Here is a 15725-nt window from a genome sequence, read left to right as displayed (position 1 = left end):
CAATATGGGGCTTTAGCTCATGACCCTGAGATCAAGAATTTCATGCTACACCAAATAAGCCAGCCAAGTGCCCCCCCACCCCCACCCCATGTCTTTAAACTCCTGCTTCATGGTTTTCTACCTGTTTTCCTCTTTCCTGCATTCTGCATAATTCCAGTAAATCCAACTTTTCGTTCATTTGTTTCATCTGGGCCTAATCTGTTGTTAAACCTCTTCATAAGATATATAATTTTAGTCTAGCTTTCATTTCTTGGAGTTCTTTTTTCCCCCCAAATCTGTTTGTCATTTTTTAATGATTTCTTGTATCCTGCATATATTTTGAGACAGCCTTTTATTTATTAAGACAAATTAAACAGTGATTTCATATATCACTTCTTATACTTCCATTATCTAAAGTCCTTCAAGATCTATTCCTGTCATCCATTGTTTTTGATGAATGTTGTTCATGCTATGGAGTATCTTCTTGTCCTTAGTTATTTTTCACTGTGAGTTGCTCATTTTCCTAAGAATCTTATTTGTGATAAATAAAAATTAAAAAAAAAAAAAAGGGAAACCTGGGTTGCACAGCGGTTTAGCGCCTGCCTTTGGCCCAGGGCGCGATCCCGGAGACCCGGGATCGAATCCCACGTCGGGCTCCCGGTGCATGGAGCCTGCTTCTCCCTCTGCCTATGTCTCTGCCTCTCTCTCTCTCTCGTGTGACTATCATAAATAAATAAAAATTTAAAAAAAAAAAGAAGAATCTTATTTGTGGGAACTCTTTCACATCAGGTTCCTCCAGAGAGAATGGGCATTTGCTTCCATTGAAATCACTCTAAATTAAATTCTCAGCTTAAGGTTTTGTGAATTCCAGGCGGATTCCCTTGAGCTCTGGCTCCTAGGTCCAATTCCCAGGAGTTGTTTTTCCCTCCCTCTGATCTACAACAGTGGTTTGAGGCCCTCAGGGAGAACTCCTTAGGTGCTGGAGTGCTGGGATCTGTTTTATTTCCAGTTCACTCTTAGTTCCCCTATATCAGGGAAGCAATCTTTGCTCTTCCACCAGACTTTTAAACATGGGCAGGCCAGAGCCCTGCCTCCTATCCACCACCTAGCTCCTGAGATCCAGAGAACCAAAGTTTAGTTCACCTGGTGTGGCAAAACCCCTGTCCCCTCCCCACCAACTCCATCACTTATTCCACTTATTCTTCTACTACCTATATGGATTCAGTCCTTAGCCTGAGGATTCCTTACACTCCTGTTAGCTCATTAATGCCTTCAAAAAGAAGTTTTAAATATTTTACTCAATATTTTAGTAGTTTTCAGTAGGAAAGTCAGCCCAGATACCTAGCCTGACTTGTTACCCAAACTGGTATTCCTTTTGGCCTTTTTTCCTATGTAGTTGTCTCTTCCATTTGGCTGAGAGTTTCTGGATATTAGGAACCTTTTTACTTTTTTTTTTTTTCAATTAAGACATTTTTTAAGGTTTATTTACTTGAGAGAGAGCACGCACCCCAGTGTGGGGAGAGGCCGAGGGAGAGGGAAAGAATCTCAAGCAGACTCCCTGCTGAGCATGAAGCCTGACCTGGGGCTTGATCCCAGGACCCCAAGATCAGGACCTGAGCTAAAATCAAGAGTTGGCCACTTAACTAACTGAGCCACCCAGGAGGCACCACCCCCCACTTTTTTTTTAGAGCAAGTTTTAGGTTCACAGCAAAATTGAGCAGAAAGTATGGAGATTCCCCCTATACCCCCTGCCCCCAAACAGGTGTAGCATTCCCATTAGGAACATCCCCTGCCAGCGTGGTATATTTGTAACAAATAACACATCTTCACTGATACATCACCTGAAATCTGTAGTTTACATTATAGTTCACCTGTGGTATGTATTGTGACATATATTCTGTGACTTTGGACAAATGTATCAGGACATGTAGCCATTACTGTAGTATCATACAGAATCCTTTTACTGACTTCGAAATCCTCCGTGCTCCACCTATTTGTCCCTCTCTACCTCCCCTGGCCCCTGGCAACCACTAGTCTTTTTTTTTTTTTTTTTGTAAGATTTTTATTTTATTTATTTGAGAGAGAGCATGAGCAGGGGAGGAGCAAAGGGAGAGGGAGAAGCAGCCTCTCCATTGAGCAGGGAGCCCGACACATGGCTCATCCCATACCCTGAGATCATGACGTGAGCTGAAGGCAGACACTCAACTGACTGAGCCACCCAGGCACCCCCAACCACTTGTCTTTTTACTGTCTCCACAGTTTTGCCCTTTCCAGAATGTCATAGGATTGGAATCATATAGTATGTGACCTTTTCAGATTAGCTTCTTTCCCTTAATAACATTCAGTTAGGTTCCTCCATGTTTTTTCAGGGCTTGATAGTTCATTTCACTTCTGGTGCTCAGTAATACCCCATTGTCTGAATGTACCACAGTTTATCCATTCACCAATTAAGGTGTTGGTTGCTTCCACGTTTTGCAGTTATAAATAAGGCGTCCATAAACATCCATGTGCAGGTTTTGTTTGAACGTAAGCTTTCATTTCCTTTGGGTAAAAACCAAGGAGTGCTATTGCTGAATTATGTGGTAAGAGTAAGTTCAGTTTTATAAGAAACTGCCAAACTGTCTTCAAGAGTGGCCACACCACTCTGCACTGCCACCAAGCAATGAGTGAGAGCTCCTATTGCTCCACACCCTCACTGGATTTGGTATTCTCAGCATTCTGGATTTTGGCTGTTCTTCTAACTAAATGTGTACTGGTATCTCAGTGTTGTTTTAATTTGCGTTTTCTGGTGACAGACGATGTGGAGCATCTCTCCATCTCTCTTGCTATCTTCTTTGTATATCTTCTTTGGAGAGGTGTCTGTTAAGGTCTTTGGTCCATTTTTTAAAATCAAGTTTCTTGTCATCTTATTGTTGAGGTTTTTTTTTTTTTTAAAGTTTTTTTATTTATTTATTAATGAGAGACACACAGAGAGAGACAGGCAGAGACACAGGCAGAGGGAGAAGCAGGCTCCATGCAGGGAGCCTGACATGGGACTCGATCCCGGGTCTCTGGGATCACACCCTGGGCTGAAGGCAGCGCTAAACTGCTGAGCCACCTGGGCTGCCCATTATTGTTGAGTTTTAAGAATATTTTGTATGTTTTGGATAACAATCTTTTACCAGATGTGTCACAGTCTGTGGGTCCTCATTCTAATGACAGTGACTCTTCCAGATGTTTTTTAATTTTAATGAAGTCCAGCTTGATGATCAATTATCTCCTTCATAGATCACAATTCTGGTGTTCTGTCTAAAAAATCAGGGATCCCTGGGTGGCGCAGCGGGTTGGCGCCTGCCTTTGGCCCAGGGCGCGATCCTGGAGACCCGGGATCGAATCCCACGTCGGGCTCCCGGTGCATGGAGCCTGCTTCTCCCTCTGCCTGTGTCTCTGCCTCTCTCTCTCTCTCTCTCTCTCACTGTGTGACTATCATAATAAATAAATAAAAATCCTTTTAAAAAAAAAATCATATTCATACAGAAGGTCATCTGTGTTACCTCCTATGGTTTTTATAGTTTTACGTTGTACATTGAAGTCTACAATCTATTCGTCTTTTGTTTTTTGGTCCTGGTGCATTTTCATGTGAAATATAGTTATCTTCAGTGATGAGCATAGTTTCGCTTTGTCTGCTTTCCACTAGTTTCTAATTTTTCCATAATGAACAAGTATAACATACAATTCATAAAATATGATTTTTCATAGGAAACTAATACATGAGGAAATAGTGTCATTTTTGGCATTGATATTTTTAACCTACTGTGATGACCCCCGTCCCTTTGGTGACCTTCAAGGCATACTTCAGTGGGGTTCCTGTACTCTAGAGGATGTAGATGCACCCAGAAGAAAATTTAGAAATTAGAACTCATGTGGGAAACACAGCTGTTCAATGGAAGAGTTCTTTTTGCCTCTACCCCTCTTCTTTTTTGTGTGCAACTGGGAGTTGGAAGTGTCACTCTGCTAATTCCAGCTTCTGGGCAGACTCTTTGGGAAGGCCTATTTGTCCCCAGCTGAGATCTGTCCCATTTCAATCCCCATCCCATGTAAAATGCTCTAGACACTCTTAGTCTGCCGGAGTCCATCTGGAGGTGTTTCCTCTCCAGCACTTAGATAAGAGAGATGGAAGGAAGGAAACAGCCTATGACCAGACTGTGATTACCTAGGATGGGAGACTTCAAATTCTTAAGTCAGAAGCCTTGTCTAAAATTTATGCAAAGGAAGTTCTCCTGTTTGTACATAAGATTATACCGTAAGAACGAACGTTCATTGGAATACAGCTTATAGTAGAGAAACATGCCTACAACTAAAACATACAACAGTAAGGAGTTTGTTTGATAAGTTACAGCATACGCTTATAATATCATTAAAAATATCACTAGAAATAATGAAACAAATTTGAGAAGATAGGAAAAAAACTGACGCACAAAGTTAAAAAATGGATTCCATCTTATATAATATTTTTTAAAGATTTAATTTATATATGTGGGGGAGAGAGAGAGAGCATGAGCAGAGGGAGGGACAGAGGGAGAGGAAGAAGCAGACCTCTTCACTGAGCAGAGAGTCTGATGTGGGGCTGGATCCGCAGATCATGACCAGAACCCAAGGCAGATGCTTAACCAATGAGCCACCCAGGTGCCCCTCTATTTTATATTTTAAAATAAAAGTAGAACACAGAAGGTTTTTAAGGCAGTGAAACTATTGTGTATGATACCATAATGACAGGTATGGGACATTATACATTTGTCAAAACCCATAGAATGTACCACACCGAGAGCAATTCCTAATGTAAACTTCACTTTGGACAATAAGGATGTATCGGTGAAGGTTCACTAGTTGGAACAAATGTCCCACTTGGGTGCTGATGTTGAGAGTGGGGGAGATTTTGTACATGTGGGAGTAGGGAGTAGGAAATCCCTGTACTTTCTGCTCAATTTTCCTGAGAACCTAAAACAGCTCGAAAAAATAACATCTACATTATTTTAGGAGCACCTGGCTGGCTCAGTCAGAAGAGCATATGACTTTTTGTGGGTTTTTTTTTTTTTTTGAGATTTATTTATTTATTTATTTATTTAGAGTGTGTGAGCAGGAGGAGGGGCAGAGGGAGAGAGAGAATCTCCAGCACAGTCTGTATTGATCAATTGGCGATTCCTGATCCCACAACCCAGAGATCGTGTTCCGAGCCAAAATCAAGAGTTGGACACTCAACTGACTGAGTCACCCAGGCACCCCAAGCATATGACTCTTAATCTCAGGGTTGTGAGTTTGAGCCCCATATCAGTTGTAGAGATTACTTAGATAATAAAACTTTAAAAAATATATCTATTTAAATGGAAATTAAAAAAATTTTTAAATAACATTTTGTCCTTCAGAATGTCAGCCATGATTCTATCTGGTGTTTAGATTAAGGGTGATTTTTTTGTATTGGTGCTTATCTGTATTTTCTAAAATTTTTCACAATGGCCATTTGTTCTTTTCAGAATCAGAAAAAAAATACATCGTTGAAAACAGAAGTCCTGGCTGTCAATCTCTTCCCCAAATGTTAGTATTGATGTACTACTTTCTTATCTTTTCCCGGAAGGGCCACCTGAGTGAGGGGTATGGACAGCTCTGCAGCATCTACCTCAGACTGCTAAGAACGAAGATGGAATATCACACCAAAGTGAGTTTGCCAACAGTTGTCCCAGCTCCTGCCCCACAACCCCACTGGTATTCCTGTGGGCCAAACTCTTAGGTCTTTCTGGGAATAAGGCAGCTCCAGCCTCTCAAAGAATGTTATATCATATCCAGTGAGAGAATATTTTACCAGCCTGTTGCAGTCAGGCCCCCATAATGGGACATGGGACTGAGATTCTGGCTCACATCTTCCACACTCTTTCTTTATTCCCCATTTTGCAGAGAGGAGCCCTATCCACTAGGTTGCCTTAGGAGAACATTTCAGAAGCACTGACTTGACTTAATAAGAACAATCCTTTTATGTAGTGAGTTCCCACACAGAACCTTCTTTTCGTCCATCTGTGGCCTTAGACAGTATTTCTAATGCACCTAATGCAGGCAAAACCATTGTGCTGGGTACAAAGTGGCACATAAGGATACTCAGTAAGGGTCTGCTCGTCAAGAGTGCCCTGATCAGCCACGGGGAGGAAGCTTATATACCTGTGGCCTTGTGTCACAGTGCAAAGTGGTCCCGCAAGCCTATAACCCGAGCCAGAGGCATTCTGAAATGATGCAGGGCTGTGGCATCGATGGGGAAGATGAAGGAAGTGGGCCCGAGGCAGACCATGGATGGAGCAAGGCGTCGGGAGGAATGGCCTGGCAGTAGAGGAGGAACTAGCCTCCATCAGCGAGCTGGCATTGGAAATAGGGAGGAGTGGAGATTTACCTCTTAAGGACTTGAGGGGTGGCTCTGATTCATGGAATCCACCCTAGTATACTAGGCATTCCTGTATTCCTGTACTGTTTAATTCTCTCCTCAGCTGTAGAGAGGAGGTATTCAGATAGCCTAGGGAAATGAAACTGGGAGCATGTTAAGTGTGTGCCTCATCACACAGCTCCCCAGTGGTTAGGTGGGATTTGAACCCTAACCTGTAGGATGCTAAAGCCAGTGCTGCTCAGTGGCCACCCTTTCCTTGGCTTACATACCTCTGGGTGCTCACGCAGGCCAGACCTGGGTTAGGTTCTAAAGAGAGAAAGGTAAATAGACTTTGGCCCTGCCCCCAGGAGTCGTATTTGCTTGGGAGACAGGGCAGGCAAGTACAGTGAGGACCAGATCTGAGAGATGCAGCAGGTGGTACCAGCGCTTATACTGGGGCGTTGCGCCCAAACTCCAGCGACCCAGGTAGGCTTCTCAGAGGCAGGACACTTGAGCTGACCTCCAGCTCAGTGGCTGAAACACCAGCAGCCCTTTATCATCTCTCACACCTGTTGGTTGGGAGTTCCAGAAGGGCTGGGCAGTTATGGCTGCAGCTCCACCATGTGGTCACCATTGGTCTTGGCTGGAGCTGGGATAACGGGGAGCTGGCCCAGGGTCTCCCTCCTCGTGAGGTCTCAATGCTAGTGAGGACTTCCTTCCAGTCTGGCCAGTTTCCCAAGAGAAAAAGGTAGAAGTGCATGGCATTTATATGAGCCAGCCTCCAAGTCATAAAGCAACCCTTCCACTGTCCTATATTGGCTGAGGCCATTACAGAGGTCACTAGATTGGAGAGGATAGGACAGGGACCACACTGGCCAAGGCAGAATGTCAAAGTCACATTGTAAAGACAGTGTGTTGAATCGGAGGGGTAGCCATTGACTGTATCGGAGGGGTAGCCATACAGTCTGCCAATACCCTCTGGCCCCATGGTGCACTCCCCTGCCTCTCTTTCTCTCTCCCAAGGATCACACTCACACTTTCCCCAGACCCCCAGGTCCTTGTCTGTCACATTGCGGGAAGAGAGGAGCCAATGAAGAAGGCAAGGTGGCAGTTCCAGGCAGAGAGTCAGCTACAGCCGCAGATCCACAGTGTGAGGAACAGGCAGGTGGAGAGTGAAGGGTAGCCGGGCAGCTGTGTGGGACCATCCCACTCAGAGTGGAAGACTGAGAGTTGGGTTAGGATGCTGGTCACTGGGACAGGCAAGAGTGGTGGAGACTCTGAAGGCTGGTAGGACGGGTGGAGGGCAACAGCTAGGAAGATGTGGGGCTCATGGGAAGGACTTGGGTGATCAGAAGAAGTGCAGGAGCCTGGGGAGGCAGAGTGAGGCCCCTGGCACTCTGGGCTCTGGGCTCCGGGAGGACAGAGTACAGGTATGAGTGTCCCCTTGTGTCCTGTGTCCTGCCCAGCATCTAGCCCAGAACAGGTGCTTCAGTCAGGACTCCTTGAACAATGGACCAAATGAACCAGAACAAATAGGACACAAGGAAGGCTGGAGAGGCTGGTCCTTCTTTTGAAGCCAGCGGATCAGGACAGCTAACATGTTCAGAACGGGGAAGGGAGTGGGAAGCAGAGTGCCAAGGGAGTCCCAGTGATGTGAGGAGGAAGGCACATACCAAGGGTGGTGGCGTGGGAGCCAGGCACCCAGTCTGAGGGGGGAACAGTTACGTACAGAAAGGGGAGCCCGTCAGGGCTAGTAGCAATGACCAGGAAGGGGCACTAAGGCTGGAGAACACGATTAAAGGGGACTCCAGCTGTGAGTCCTCCTCCAGAGATGTTGGCAGCTAATCTTCGCCCAAAGACCCAGGCTTACTGGGTTCTGACAGGACTGTGGTGGAAGGACAGGCAGCAAGAAAGGTGAGGGATGAGAGGACAGATTTCTGCAGTGTCCAGACAGTCAGGAGATTAAATACGGCCAGAAGGGGGCGCTCAAGGAACTGGCCCACCTTGAGACCAAGGAGCAGGGGTGGCGAGTCTAAGGGGGGGAGGGGCCTCCAGGGCAGAGGGGATAGCCAGGAGGTGTGCCGTGGAGGGTTTCTGTCTTCAGAGCCCAACGTGTGCTCCGTGGAATTGAGATCCTCTCGACTGGCCACCCGTCTGTCCTTGCCCATCTGTACCTTTCCCTTTGTAGTGCCTTCCACCCACTCCAGGCAGGCCACACTGGGAAGAGACCGTGATATGGATATTTGACAAGATTGATGATGCATAATAATTTCTCCTGACTTTGGGGGCTCATGATGTAATGTTTTCCTACCTTCAGGTTTATTTTATTATGTTTCCCTAAAGCCAATATGAAAACAGGTTTGCCTTCCCTGAACTCACCACTGCAGCCTCTGGAAGGGGCAGAAGAACAGAGGGAAGTGTGGGTGGGGCTCAGAATGTACTGGGGCTATGCAGATGCGGGACGGACTGCGCCTCATGGATGGTGGAGAGCCAGCTGCTATCACGCTAAGCCTCCAGAGAGCATCTCTAGAAGAATGTCCCAGGACACCAATTGTTAGAGCAGAGCCCTGTCCCAGTTCCCAGGGGTGGGATGGAGCCTTCCCCTCTGATGATGGGTAGTAGATGTTCTCTGCTGTGAGTCTGTCAGTGGTCTGTATGTACGGGAGGTTTTGTGCACTGACACCAACCCCCTCGAAGCATGTGGGTGATACACAAGCAGAATCAAGCCTGCTGCTGCCCAAGCTCTGTGTAGATAGTTTGCCTGGTGTTGGCTTAGTTGAGGGGCTCTGTCCTGACTTCATTCCTTTGCCTCCCTTTCCAGAATCCCAGGTTCCCAGGCAACCTTCAGATGAGCGACCGGCAGCTGGATGAGGCTGGAGAGAGTGACGTTAACAACTTGTGAGTGGCCATCCTTGTGCTGTGGACCCAACAGGGAAGAAAGCTCGATGTTGCCAGTCTATAGCTAGGGTCACACAGGGCCTGATGGCCAGGGCGGTGGCTGGGGTGAGGCCTCATACTGCTGGTGCCTCATTCAGAACCCTTCTAGGCTGCCCGGGTTCACTTCTTGGTGTCACCCTCTGCCCTCCCCTCTGTCACCATCACTGTGGAGTTTACCCTCCTTGATCTTCAAATGGCCTTAAGACCCACATAGGTGGGGGCTAAGGATTGGAGCTAGTGTGTGTGTGTGTGTGTGTGTGCGCGCGCACGCACATGCATGAGCATATGCCCATGTGTGCGTGCTTGCATCTGTGTACTGAGGACAGGGACAGCAACACAGAGCAGGGGGAGGGGACAGGTAAAGTACTGGCCTTGGGCTCTAGAATATAAGCTCTCTCTCCTCTTGGGTCCAAGTTTCCAGTTGACAGTGGAGATGTTTGACTACCTGGAGTGTGAACTTAACCTCTTCCAAACTGGTGAGTCTTTCCCTCCCATCTGGCCCAGGCTCTCAGGAGAATTGCCTAAGTCCAAGCTTTGTTCCCCATTTGGACCAGCGGTTCCAGCCCCCTTCTCCCTATAGCGTTGTGCAGGAAATGGGAATATCCACACCCAATCTCTACTCTCTTGTCCCTGGTGCAGGGAGGGGCTGGAGCTCTTGGGTGTTTTCAGAGTTGGTGATTACATTCTGAGCAGAAGGGCCATGCCTCCCATCCTGCCGGCCTTCCTCTGAGAGCCCAGGCCTCCAAGAGCCCAAAGATAGGTCTGACTTCTTTGATAACCTTCAATCTGCAGCCCCAGTGCTGACTGGTGCTTTGTCAACTACTCAGCTAGGCTGGCACTGGGGGCGGATTTCTGCGCAGGAGGAGGGGCTGTCATGTGCTGTTTGGTTGGCAGCCAGGGTTGACCAGCTGGTCGAATTGAGTTGTTGACCAAATCCACGTGAGAAGCCCATGAAGCCCCTTTTCACCAGAAAGGGGAGTTGGCCACACTTCAGGCTCCCTTCACTGAGAGTTCTGGTGCCTTCCAGCTGTCAGCCCCTAACACTTCCTTGACAAGAACCAGGAAGGAAGCAGTCCGTTCCCTTCTCTCTGGGGTCCCCTCTTCCCCACACCTGTCAGCATGGCTCCCCCTTCTCTCCCGGGGAACAGAAGAGCCCATTTTCTAAGATTCAAGATGCTCCATGACAAGTGTTCAGCTCCATGAAAGAAAGGATTCCAAGCTGGGAATATTCGTGCACAAGCTTGGTGACCTTCTCAGCGTTTGGACATGTGGGACCCACTCTTGGGGCTCTGATTTTCTCAGGAAAAAACAGACACGTTCTCACCCTGAATTGCACCTTCCTTTGGCATGTTCATCTGTGCAACCAATACTTACAACTGGCCTGTTACCAGCTAGTGCTGTGCCAGGCCTGTGCCAGGGAGTCAAATGCCTTTATACTTGAACCAATCAGTTCAGTGCAGGATGTATGAGAGGAACACCACGAACAGTTGGAAACCATGATTTGTAGGAGAAATAAGAAGGTACTTGGCTTGCTAGCAACCTTCTTCTACAAAAGTCAATAGACAAGTAAAAATGAAACACAAAAGAGAGTCCCTGCCCTGAGATGGTCCCCAGCCAAGTAGGAGAAATGGTATGGATGCATTTTTTTTTAATCTTTTTTATTTTTTAAAGATTTATTTATTTATTTTATAGAGAGAGTGCACACAAACAGGAGGGACAGAGGAAAAGAGAGAATCTCAAGCAGACTTCCTGCTGAGCTTTGAACCCAACTTGGGGCTGGATCCTACAAACCATGAGATCATGATCTGAGCCAAAACCAAGAGTTGGATACTTAACCAACTGAGCCACCCAGGTGCTCCTACCTGGCTGTTTTTGTTTTGTTTTAAGAGTTTATTTATTTATTCATGAAAGACACATTGAGAGAAGCAGAGACATAGGCAGAGGGAGAGGCAGGCTCCCTATGTGGAGCCTGATGCAGGACTTGATCCCAGGACCTCAGGATCATGACCTGAGCCACAGACAGACGCTCGACCACTGAGCCACCCAGGTGCCCCTACCTGGCTGTTTTTATATGTTGATCACTTGTATCATTACCACTGGATGCTGAGCTCCTTCCCAGAATCAGGAACTCATCTTTGAATTATCTCCCTCTGTTCTAGCCTAGTACCTGATATAATAGCAAGCGCTCCATGAAATTCAAGAATTGCTTCAGATAAACAGCAATGAGGAAAGGACAGGGGAACAGTGTTCATAAAACAGTGTCAATATCTAGCCCAATGCTGTGGGGTTATTGGGATTAAATCAGCCACTTAGAGCTTTCTAGTGGAGGGAGCTACCCCAAGTCTTGGCACAAACCCCTCAATGGTTAAATGGTGGTGGCTTTCTTGCCTGTGAATGAGCACTGACTTGGAATCAAGAGCCCTCTACTACTCATCTCCCCCATTTCCCATCCCATCCCCAGTTCCCTACTGAGTGCCACAAAAACCAAGGGAACTGGTATTGGAAGAAGCCTCCCCAGTTTCTGAGTCTTAGTCTGTGACCCTGCAAGGTTCCGACCTGTACCCTCAGGTCCCTCTGGTTTTCAACTGTGGGAAACACGGGCCAGTTCCAGTTAACATTAATTTCCAGCACTAGGGATCCCTGGGTGGCGCAGCGGTTTGGCGCCTGCCTTTGGCCCAGGGCGCGATCCTGGAGACCCAGGATCGAATCCCACGTCGGGCTCCCAGTGCATGGAGCCTGCTTCTCCCTCTGCCTGTGTCTCTGCCTCTCTCTCTCTCTCTCTCTCTCTCTCTGTGACTATCATAAATAAATTAAAAAAAAAAAAATTTCCAGCACTTGCAACCGTTTTTAAAGTGTGGTCCCTGGACCAGCAGCAGCTCCTGAGAACTTGTTAGAAATGCCACCCCCCAGGTGCCACCCTAGACCTAATGAATCTGAATCTCTGAGGGTAGGGCCCAGCCATCTGTGTTTTCACAGCACTCCCACCACCACCAGCCCCCAGCCAGGTCTACACTGTCCAATATAGTAGCCACTAGCCATGAGCGCCTATTTAAATTAATTATAATTAAACGGCATTAAAAGGTCAGGTCCTCGGGTGCACTAGCCATATTTCAGGCACCCAGTAGCCACATGTGGCAAGCATAGGTACACAGAATTCTTTTGCACAATTGCTACTGGGTGATTCTGCGGCAAGAGAACCAACCACTCAGCTAGGAAATCCAGTTTTCAACCCTGGCTGCCTAATAGAATCACCTGGGGGGCTTTTGAAACCTACTGCTGTCCCAGGCCTACCCCAGACCAATTAAAACAGAATGGGAGATAGGGGAGTTACAGGCAAACATTAGATTTTAAATATCCCCAGGGGATTCCAATCAATCACAAAGCCAACACTGAGAACCACTGCCTTGCTCTGCACTTGACTCGACATTGTCCTTGAGTACCTACAAGACCTTTTTGAGGTACGGGCTATTAGAATCACCTGCATTTTACATGAAAGCACCTGGAGGCACAGAGAGGTTGGGTAACTTGTCCAAGGTCACACTGCTCTAGACCTTACCGGATGCCAAGGGGCATTCCTGGAAAGCGGCGGGCAGGCTGGAAGATGGAGCAGTCTGTGATTCCTTGCCAGAGTGGAGTCCAAGGAAGCCAGTAAACTTGAAGATGGCTGCCTTGCAGTGACAGCTGCTTTTAATTTGTGTCAAAAAGAAAAGCTGCCTTTTAATTAGAACTGTTTGGGATTTTTTTTTTTTTCTTTTTTTCTTTCAACTGCCAGAGTAAGCCAGTTAACAGGGATTAGTGTAATCAGGAAAGACTGAGCACAGCAGCTCTGGGCTCTCCTCCTGGGCAGTCCGGCCCACTGATTTTTTTTTTTCAATGCTGGCCACAGTGGAGTCTGCAGGTGTTGGGCAGCCGCTACAGGAAGGAGTTCAGCCCTGGCCAGTGGTGTGCGCTGAGGGTCCACAGCCAGGCATCTGGTTGCTTGGTTTAAGAACAAGGGGTATGGGGTGCCTGTGGGGCTCAGTCACTTAAGCATCTGCCTTCCATTCAGGTCATGATCCTGAGGTCCTGGGATCGAGCCCCGCATGGAGGAGCCTGCTTCTCCCCCTGCCCTTCCTCCTGCTTGTGCTCTCTCTGTCTCATTCTCTTTCACTCTTTCTCTCTCAGATAAATAAATAAAATCTTTTTTAAAATTTAAAAAAAAAAAAGAACAAGGGTTACGGGGCACCTGGGTGGCGCAGTTGACTGAGCATCCAACTCTCGGTTTCCACTCTGCTTGAGATCTCAGAGTCGTGGGATCGAGCCCCACGTCAGGCTCCACATTTTGCATGAAGTCTGCTACAGATTCTCTCTCCCTCTCACTCTGCCCTTTCTGCTCATGTCCTTTCTCTGTCTCTCTCTCTCTCTCTCCCTCTTTCTCCTTAAATTAATAAATTTTATAAAGAACAAGGGGTAGGAGGCAGAGGGTAATGTGGAGGGGTCTGTAGAACAAGACACTGAGGGAGTGATGTGCTGTCTGCAGAGGGCAGTAATTCTGCTGACCTGCCCCCCAAGGACCAAAGGCAGCCTTTGATCCTGATGGTTCATCCTCCCCATAGGTCCCCCCACTGTCCACCCAGGGCTCCTGCACATGCCCCCTTCTGGTGTCCCAAGACCCTGTGGCAAGCCACCAGGAAGCTAGGGCTGAATTATTCCCTCCTTCGCGTTATGATCAATGTTTGCTATTTCCCCCCACACATGATTGCCTTCAGGGGCTCACTCTGTCTCCTCACCTGTTTCCCTGTCCCACAGGAGTGTTGTAAGGGGGTAACTACATCAGATGACACAGTGCAGGTCCTTGGCATGGGTCAGACCCCTGCTTCCTGCCCCTCTGAGAAGGTCACCTGCAATTTCCTGTCCCTACTGCCTGTATCCCCTTTTTATTCTCTAGTGTTCAATTCCCTGGACATGTCTCGCTCTGTGTCAGTGACGACAGCTGGGCAGTGCCGCCTTGCCCCGCTGATCCAGGTCATCTTGGACTGCAGCCATCTGTATGATTACACCGTCAAGCTCCTCTTCAAACTCCACTCCTGTGAGTATGCTTCCGGCCAGAAGGATTACAGCCTGAGGGTGTCCCTGAAATGCAGCCTCGAGTGTCTTTTCTGCCACACCTCCCAAAGGCCCTAGAGCTCCCAACCCTCTTGGGAGTAGAGAACTGCAGAACACAAGCTTTGGTGTGCCCAGGGAAGCACCTGGCTTGCCACAGTGGTGTCCTGGGATGGCCCTTTCCCTCTACTTCTGGCTTCACCACATATCTGTCCGTACATGTCATGTGTTCTAGGGACCCACACGAATGATACCAGACCTGGCCTGTCCAGGCACAAAGGCAGTAGTTTCCAAAGTGTTCATCCACACAGCTTCTCTGTACAAGTGGAGGTTTGGGGAAATAGAAAACCTAAAGCAGAGCTGTTTTAGCACACAGTGGGCCATCCCCTCTCCGGCCTCAAATCCCTGGGATGCTTTTGCAGATTCTATTTTGGAAACTACTGATCTTGGAGAGTTCTTAGACTTCTTTGCGCCTCTTTGTTTAAAACAATGTGTGTGGGTCCTGCTCCTGCAGAGTCTGCGTTGGTGGGTCGGGTAGGTTCCGGTCTGCGTTGTTAAGCCTTATACCCCAGGCGAAGCTAATGTGGGTGGTATCTGGGCCACACTCAGAGGTGTTCACCATGAGGGATATACACATGCAGAACGTACAAATGATGGAGAGCAAAGAATGGATAATGAATGGATTATAAATGAATATATGAATGAATAAATTCATTCATTATATGAATGAATAAATGAATGGATACTAGCAAGGTTTTATGGCCCTGACAAAGAGACAAGGATGCATTTTGGGAGACCGAGGCAAAAGGCATACTCTAGAACTGTGGTCATTGATGAAAAGTGGGTTTGATTATTTAGGCAGGAAAGAAGAAGCAGCATCACTCAGGTTAATCCAGGAGCATCTGGTGGAAGGGAGGTGGGGATCGGTTGTTTAAGCCTTAGGAAGGCTTTTGGAGCAAGTGGGCACACCGGGAGGAGCAGGGGGAGGACTGAATCCCAAGAGAAGAAAGGTGGTTGCCCTACGCCGTATATGCTTGTTTAAAAATGAATGTTTGACTTTAGAATAGTTTTAAATCTACAGGAAAGTTGTAAAGATCATTCAGAAAGTGCCCACATACCCTGAACCTTGTTCCCTTTATTAATATCTTACATTAATGCAATACACTTGTCACAGTGAATGGACCAGTATTGATATGTTATTATCAACTGAAATCCATACCTTATCCAGATTTCCATGGCTTTTACCTAACGTCCCATCCAGGACAGGCGCGTCACATTACATCATTGTGTCTCCCTAGGCTCCACTTGGCTATGACAGCTTCTTGGACGTTCCTTGTTTTTGACA

General features: G+C 47.3%; 1 protein-coding gene across 4 annotated transcripts in view; it reads left to right on the top strand.

Annotated features, from left to right (window-relative positions):
* HIP1 (huntingtin interacting protein 1) overlaps positions 1 to 15725 on the top strand; it is a 158177-nt gene that overhangs the window by 112023 nt on the left and 30429 nt on the right. For all 4 annotated transcript variants that reach the window (XR_007411103.1, XM_025425853.3, XM_049111066.1 and 1 more), the window contains exons 5-8: positions 5591 to 5671; positions 9183 to 9259; positions 9713 to 9774; positions 14226 to 14366. Coding sequence is in view for 3 of the 4 variants with exons in the window: in XM_025425853.3 (XP_025281638.3) it covers positions 5591 to 5671; positions 9183 to 9259; positions 9713 to 9774; positions 14226 to 14366 (361 nt within the window). In the remaining variant the exon portion in view is untranslated. The remainder of the gene's footprint in view (positions 1 to 5590; positions 5672 to 9182; positions 9260 to 9712; positions 9775 to 14225; positions 14367 to 15725) is intronic.

Source organism: Canis lupus, chromosome 6 (genome assembly GCF_003254725.2).
Source record: "Canis lupus dingo isolate Sandy chromosome 6, ASM325472v2, whole genome shotgun sequence".
Classification (NCBI taxonomy): domain Eukaryota; kingdom Metazoa; phylum Chordata; class Mammalia; order Carnivora; family Canidae; genus Canis; species Canis lupus.
This window is presented reverse-complemented; position numbering and strand designations above follow the sequence as displayed.